Raw genomic sequence first — 9,064 nt, forward strand, 5'->3', positions numbered from 1 at the left:
AAAGGACGTTTGGGACATGCGTTTCAGGCCAGAAACACATGTCCCAAACGTCCTTGTTAATATTATTTTTTTTTTTTTACAAGGACGTTTGGGACATGCATTTCTGACCTCAAACGCATGTCCCAAACGTCCTTTTCATAATTTTGTCCAATCACCAGCGGCGTCATATTTTCGGAAATGCATGTGCCTACACATTTCAGTCATTTTTCCGCTATTCTATGTGGTAATCTTTTGGCTACTTAAGAGATCCTATCTTATATTGGCATTTCTACGAGAGAATGTGTTAATTTTATGAGTACTTTTAGTTCTTGTTCAGTCTTTTATGTTTCTAGATGGGTAATGTTTTAGCTCATACTTTAGCTAGAGATTGTATTTCCTCGTTGCAGAGTGACGCTATGTTTTGGGACATTATTCCTCCTAACTTCATTCTGGAACTCTTAATATAAGTTCTGTTTTTACCTCTCAAAAAAAAAAAAAAAATTGTGGGTTTTCATGATTGACCCAACAAAAAAACACGATGAACTTTATAGGTTGACGATACCTAACAATCGATATCATTGAATTTTCTTAACTATTCCAATAAATCACCCTAATTGTAGGTTTTTATTGGCCTGCTTAACAACCTACCTCTATTGAATTTTACTGAGCTCACTTGATGATCCAATTGGTTTTATTTGGCAAATTTTATTTTGGATCATTGTCCATGTAACAACGTGGACTTTGAAGAAAAATGATGTCGTTCGATTTTAATTTTAGAAAAAAAATCTGTTACCATTTTCCTAGTTTGTAACCGTTGTATGAGTTATGTTTTGTAATTTCATTTTTTCACACACTAATTTCATTTTTTTTAGTAATGTTGAAATATAATTTTTTTGGAAGGAATGCTGAAATATAATTTTATTACACTTTATGTTCATTTGACAGTATTGCTATTCATCTTCATTTTGTATACACAATAGGTTTATTAGAGCAATATTAAAGTATAATTTTAATTCCACTATAGTAAACCCATTCCTTATTACATTATGAATAGTAAGTCCATTCCTTATTACATTATGAATAGTCAGTCCAATCCTTTTAAACTTCTAAGTTGCTTCGTACCGGTTAGTAGACATGTAGTAGCGATCGAGTGGTTGATCGGTCCTTCCACACTCTACTTTGCATTGGAGGTCCCTGACTTCCTTTGCTAATTCCGCAACCTCCCATGCTTGGGTTTCCAGGCAGGTTTTGGTGATTCACCATTACTCTTGGCTATCTCCTTGTGGGAACCAACTTCAATGTATTCTACTCTTTGAGGCTTGTCGGTTTGATACTTGAAAACTCGAACGACCTCGTCTCGTCAACAGGGATTAGGTCTAACTACTTGGCACTGAGTACCGACCTGTTGGTTGTCGTGCCTTCAATGTTCAATATGGTTGGCTAGTTTCATGGACCTAGATTGGCTGAGGGTTTCGGGCAAGTCGTGCCCTCATGGGTCGACCGATCATGACTTGTATTTGGGTTCTAGAAAGGGAACAAACGTAAACTTTTCTTATCAAATTTCCATGGACGACATCAATGTTGGTTATATGATTATAGAGAATATATTAGAGAATAAAAATATTTTGTATTATTGATAATTGCTTGTTCCCTCTTCCCATGTATGCGGTCTATTTATATAAGTGTACTAAGAGCCCTAGAAGAAATAAAACTGTATGTTAGACTACCTTATATTGAAAGTCCTTGTTACATTAGAAATAAGAAGCCCAAACCTCATTACATTGCGAACAGTAAGCCAAATCCTTATTACATTATAAATAGTAAGTCCAATTCTATTAAACTTTTAAGTTGCTTCGTACTGAATACCTTCATGAGCTTTCTTAGTCCAATTAATTTTTTGGATTGGTCCTCGCGACTCATGCCTTGTGGTTGATCGATCCGACCAATCAACCTAGTCTACCATCCATACTCTTATAACATTGCTATATATCTTCCCAAATGCTCTGTTGGGTCGGGGGGTGGGGGGTCCTTAGAGTTGGGGTTCAGCCTTTTGGAAGAATAACATTGCTATATAAATAAATACATTGCTATCGAATTGCGAGAGAACCCCTTTGAATTGTCACGATAACTACGAAATTAAATAGGCTACTCCTACCAAGACTATGTGGTCTAATGGTACCCGGGTTGAAATTTTATTTAGAAGGTTGTGAGTTCGAGCTTCAATGGAGGCGATTCTTTGTGTTTCAATAAATTAAGAAAGTATATGAACATATACTACATTGCATGTATTTGATCATGTGATGACTTGCTTTATTCTATTAAGATTTGCACAAATCTCCAACCCAGAAATAATATAAATATTTTAAATAATTAAAACCCTTTTAAAGAAACATGATCCACCCCCCCCCCCCCCCCAAAAAAAAAAAAAAAAAACTGTATTATACATTGCAAGGAATAAATATGATTCAACTTTATAATATTATTATATATTATAATAATAACTACCATTTTGTATGCGCTATGTGCAATTTTTTTTGCCTAATATTAAAATATTTATAAATAAAAATAATTAAAATTTTAGTTTAAATTATATTTTGTAAATTTTAATCATCGTATTTGAAAATTATAGAGAAAAAAAAAGAAAAAATTACATTTATTTACCTATGCATAAACATCTCTTATATAATATTGCATTGATATACTTTGAAATACTTATTTAAAATAATCATTGAGCATTATCCCATTCGCGCAAAGCGCGTAAAAAAACTAGTATTATAATAATAACTACCATTTTGTATGCGCTATGTGCAATTTTTTTTTTTTTTTTTGCATAATATTAAAATATTGATAAATAAAAATAATTAAAATTTTAGTTTAAATTATATTTTGCAAATTTTAATCATCGTATTTGAAAATTATAGAGAAATAAAGGAGAAAAAATTTATATTTTGTTTAATAATAATGTAAACAATTTTGATAAATTTAATACTCCGTTTTTACAATATATATATACATAAATAAATAAAATATTTATAATAATAAGCTAGTACTCACATATATTGGTATATATATAGAAATAATATATGTATTAAATAGACAAACATATATGATTTACCATTAATAGAAATTTAACTCCAATATATTCTACAATTAAATTAATTATATAATGATTTGTTTTCAAAAAAAATTATGTAATGATTTTAATAAAATGGTAATTAAAGAATAGGAAAAGAATATGTATAAGTGTATGGTAATAATGATGGAGTCATCAATGTTAGAATTAAATACGACTGGAGTTATAACGGTGTAATGATAGTTTTATCTAATAATAATGTAGTAGGGATAATTTTGTTCAATAAAATTAAGTGAACAACATTAAAGTAAAATGTATATCTTTATTAGCTACAAAAAACGGACATAAATAAAGGGATTACATTGATTGAAACTTATTATATTTTTATTTAGATTTTTTTTTGAGTATTATCGACTCTATTATAAGGTAGTATCTGTTTAATATAGATTCTCTATCTCTTGTAGCAAAAAAGTCAATACCCAACCATCGAGGTTTGATCCTGTGACCTTCCTTGAAGGAGAGCCATAGATTGAGGTGCCAACTAATCATAAGGTGCTTAGCTATTGTGTTTTTAGATTAGATAGATGTTCATTCCATGGAATAATTATAATCGCGGAAGATTAAGTTGAAGCTGCTATTACCCGTTAGAGAAGCAAGTACAAATAAAAATTGAAGACAAATAACACTGAAATTATGTATGTTATATGTAGATATAAATGGAGCTTTAATTTCCTTTCTCATACAATAGAACAAATAAGATAGTACATTATATATATATATATATATATATATATATATATTATATATATATGAATGAAAGCTAAGGAAGCTAGGACTCATCACTCCCGAGCACAGCGCTGGGACTTGGTGCTTCAACTGGACCTTCTACAGGTTCCCCGGGAACAAATGGTGGAAATGGAAATGGAAAACCAGGAATATTGGGTAATGGGATATCAGGAATACCTGGAAAAGGAAAACTAGGAACATTTGGAGGGCCAGATTCTGAGCTTGGGGGATTAGGGAAACCAGGAATAGGAAAATCTGGAAAAGGAAAACCTCCAAAAAGATTGTTTGAGGATGGAAATTGTGAGAAATCTAGTATCTTCTCATTTGACTCACTGTTTTCTTGTTTAAGAATACGAGCATCACAGTTCTTTGTCAAGCTCATACACAAGATCAAGCATACTACATATAGCACCTTCAATTGAATTTGATTCGTCATCTTCTTCAATTCTGTTTTCCAACAACACTAAACACTAAATTAAGTAGAGAGAAAAAAATGTTTTCACCATAGAAATCGTTACCTATATTTGCTTAATTATATAGCCCCCCCTCCCCACACACAAAATATATTAAAAATTATAAATAAAAAGAAAACAACAATTAATGTATCCATCTAACAACTGTTTCTTTCCCCAAGTAAAAATATTACATATAAACTAACTAAGAATTTTGATAATTTTGACTAAGTGAACGGTTACAAAGATATGCATTCAATCTATTCACACGTGAGTACGGGATAGTCAAGTTGGCATCCTAAGTACATTAATTGAGCATTATAAGCATTTGGGTTTTAGGTAATAGTTTAAATTTCACCTATATATATATATATATATATATATATATATATATATATATATATATATATATATATATATATATATATATATATATATATATATATATATATATATATATTTATTTATTTATTTATTTATTTATATATAAATTCAAACACGGCGGGGTCTTCCCGCGCGGCGGTGCGGCGAAATTTCAGAATACACTAACAGTGTTAACAACATGCACCAACAGTGTAAGGGTAATACACCCCAATGAAATGCAAAAAAACACAAAAAAATACACAACAGACCCAAAAAATACACCATATAAGTCACCACCCCAATAGTATATTTTCGAACACTATATAATGTTTTTACTCACACTTAATGGTGTATTTTTGGTGATGTGTAACTATTTTGTGTGTATTTTTGTGGTGTATTTTTCTATCGTTGATAGTGTATATTTGTTGAACTATTGGTGACGCCGCACCGCCGCACTTAAACCTTCTTCTTCTTCTCTCTCTCTCTCTCTCTATATATATATATATATATATATATATATATATATATATATATATATATATATATATATATATATATATATATATATATATATATATACCCTATATAATAGAGGATCAAATGAGGTCATGTTTCTACCTGAGGTTTGTGGTCAAATATTGACCCTTGATTTTAGTTTGATCTATGGCTATTGTTTTTTTATTTATTTTTGGGAGGATTTTTTTAATTATTGCCGCCACTTTTGTTGGGGGCTTTTTAGTCTTTGTATTTTTTTTCCTTTAATTGTTTATTTTATTTTAGGTGATCTGCATGTTTGTAGTTGGCTTAAATATGGTAATTAAGGTTTCATTTGATTCCCTGACTTATTTACCGTGAACTTTACATTATATTTGACTAGTAGTAGTTTGGACTTATGACCCTAGGGAAACTTTTCTGCATTGGTTGGAGTGAAAGTCATGAGACCTCCACACAGAAGCAGCATCTATCGTCCCAGTACTTGATTTTTCTTTTCCTCACACTTCTGCGAACTAGAACAGATTGAGCAATGCTTTGGTGCACTTTTTCTCCCAAAACACAAGAGTTATCCAATATTCCAATGTATTTATTTTCTTGACATTAGTGGAAGTAAAATCACAAGGATCGATAGATTTTGTTGCCTGTGCTTGAGTAGTTTCTACAATAATGAGGAAGTGCTTGCAATGGTTTCTTAGATTTAAATCGCTCATTATGGAGACACCTCTACAAATTGGCTTTTGCTTTGCCATGTCAACTTTTTCTTCTTCTTATTTCTCCATGGAACCTAGTTTTATTTACAACAAATAATTTTGTAAATTCTTTGGCAAAAAAAAAAAAAAAAAAAAGGGTTCCGTGCAACAGATTCATTTGGAATTGGTGGACACAATATTAGAGAATATAATGTCATTTAAATTCATTTTGTTGCTATTCTAATGTGTTTTTTTATTAGTATATTAATATAAAATTTTAAGCTATTTAAATTTAAATTTTTATTTTTATTACATTTTATTTTAATTTATTGGAGAGTTTGGGAAAAAAAATTAAGTTAGGCATTTCGAATTCGAATATTCGAGTCTAATCGAATATATTAGAATAAACTGGTCAAATTGAATACGAATCAAATTTAGGATTCGAATATTAAACGAATATGAATACAAATATTCATCTATATAGTCGAATTCGAATTGAATAGTAAGATATTTGACTCGATTCGATTTGTTTACATCCCTAGTTCATAGTGTTGAGTTTGAATGTAACTATAGATGTTAGCCACGCAAAGAGACGAATATGCTGGTTGAGAATGAGACGAACGTGCTGGCTGAGAATGCTTAACATTAAGATAACACAATTGCATTGAAATCCCAATCACAAATGCACTATATATAAAACAATAAATTCTCCATCAGACTGCTCATTTGTATTGTAAAAATATACCCAGAAAAAACACTATAATGCACAAACACTAAAACAGGAAAAAAAACGCAACCATTTATTTGTTATTTACCCTACTTTACAGTAATCCCTCCTTTTGTTTGAAATGCATATTATAATACTTATGAAGATTTTTAAAAGTATGTCCCAACGTATGCCTTTTGCTCTTATCACAGCGCAATGCACCCATATGCATAATCACAGTGTGCAAAGTCCATCTCAATTTGAACGGAGCCATATGCACATGAGCTCAGATATGGCAGAGTAGTTCCACACGGCATAGAAATTGTTTGTGAAATACATAAGACTTGAATATACCACCTAAAGCTGGAAAGTTAAATACATACAAATAACAACAATGTGTTTACCACTATCCAGATTCATACACTTCAAAAATAAGGAAAACGGTTGTGAAGATCATGTGTCACTAACCACCACATTTAAGACAATCATTTCAGACCACCGCAATCAAATAAAAATAGTTCACGTCCACAAAACCAAGCGGTGTAGTGCATTTTTGTCCCATTTGCGGATCGGAGCCCACATTCTCAATTTGCAGCACACTCCCATAGGGAAGTCTCTATGTGTCTCATGGCAAATACCCCGCAATTGACCTTATTCTTGGTATCCCTTCATCGCATCTGCATACGTTTCGACTCTAGAAGTTGCACCGTCACCGCCTTCTCTTTTTCAAGCATATCATCTAGAAAAGTGGCCGGCAATAGTGACAAGTCTTTCTGTTTGAATAAAAAAAATAGTGTTAGTTAAGTGATTCCAATGTTCAAACCTGGTTATCGTAGACAATCCCACACTCCAAACTGTTGCCAAACTGCACACATTACTACAAATGCACAAAACCAACTGCATCACATGCACACTAAGATCCTAAACCCAAACACATTTTGTCCCTGGGTTATCATCCACAGCCGAAGATTCGTACATACATGCACATGCATTCCAAGCACAAATGCACCATTACAAAATAACCAATTTAGACAACTACTTGCACTCTACAAACACACTCAAATGCATCCATCAAGAACATAGTAATGCACATATCCATTTGTTGGATTTAAATCGAAACAACAACCATTTATCCCACCATGCAACGTACCCTTTTACTACTCAATGCATTCTACGCATTGTTTATGCACCCACAATGTTACAAAAGTAGAGTATATACGCTCAAAACCTCCCCAAATTAATGCCCTCAATAATCTGCTATATGTGAAAAAAAAAACAAAAAAAAAAAAACAAAAAACAAAATGCACAAACAAGGTACACAAATGCACACTATAAACAACCTAAAATGCACAAAAGAAAATATCAAACACACACATTATGGATTCTATGGTGATGGAGTTTGTTTTGTATGATAGTGCCGAAGCCAATCCAAGAAAAAGTGTGTCCTCTTGGGACAGTTCAAGCCATCATCTGATGCTTCCAAAGGAGAATCAACTGAAAATCTTCTAGGGGGTAATAATGAATCATATGGTAAAACAAAGCAAACTCCAAACAGTTCCTGCTCCTTTGAGTTTTCAATGTGTATCTTATATTTATTATGCATTTTTCACAATCTCAGAACTGCACAGAGCTCTTCCCTATATTCCACATCAGTTCTATACTACCAGCCCTTTTATTTGGCTCTTATCGCACCACTCTAAACCTCCCCCTGTTAAACAGCAATAAAAAACAAAAAAAAAAAAAAATAAAAATAAAAACAAATACACCCAGAACCAATATCCCTTCCCGGCCTTCACCCCTTTTCTTCGACCCTCACTTTGCCGTTCTCACCCACCGGCGATACTCGAGGAGTCCAAGCAAGTCGCCACAATTCAACACCCAAGTTCGGTCACTTTTTCTTATCCAAAAGAAAAAAAAAAAAAAAAACACACACACACACACAATACCACTAACTACAAACATGCAATTTCATAAACAATGAATCCAATTTCTCAGCCAATTGTTCCAAAAAAAAAAAAAACAATAAACAAAAAAAAATTTAACTTTTTGCATACGGAGTCTACTCAGTGCCTCAATTGATGCTCGCCGGTTACTTCTTTTAGGTGTTCCGTCCGCCATAGCTGCCGTTTCTGTAGTCGTAACCACCTCTTCACCTAATCGGCTTCTGTGCTTTCGTTTCTCTCGCAATGTGATTGTGCAATGCGACGCCTTCCATACAGTTCCGTCGTTTTAACCCTACTCATACAGACCCTCCGATTTCGCTCCTTCCTTTCTAGTATTGCACAACCTATTATCCAATTACAGTTTTACCCCCTATATTAATTACTCCTTCCGTTACATGCCTTATTTACTGGCTTTTACTTTCTCTCCTAGTGCAATGGGTGCCGTTAGATTGCCTGATCTAATGGATGCAATTTGTCCACAGTCCTCACCAAATACCCTGGCCTCACTTGAACCTCACCCTATATATATATATATATATATATATATATATATATATATATATATATATATATATATA

The 9,064-nt window shown here is 32.4% G+C and overlaps 1 protein-coding gene across 1 annotated transcript; it reads right to left on the reverse strand.

Annotated features, from left to right (window-relative positions):
• Positions 1 to 3,881: 3,881 nt before the first annotated feature.
• On the reverse strand, positions 3,882 to 4,274 carry LOC109155327 (U1 small nuclear ribonucleoprotein C-like). The gene has a single exon (XM_019303014.1). The coding sequence runs from the start codon at positions 4,272 to 4,274 to the stop codon at positions 3,882 to 3,884; it is 393 nt and encodes a 130-aa protein (XP_019158559.1).
• Between the last annotated feature and the right edge of the window lie 4,790 nt (positions 4,275 to 9,064).

Source organism: Ipomoea nil, unplaced genomic scaffold (genome assembly GCF_001879475.1).
Source record: "Ipomoea nil cultivar Tokyo-kokei standard unplaced genomic scaffold, Asagao_1.1 scaffold2701, whole genome shotgun sequence".
In the NCBI taxonomy this organism is placed as follows: Eukaryota; Viridiplantae; Streptophyta; class Magnoliopsida; order Solanales; family Convolvulaceae; genus Ipomoea; species Ipomoea nil.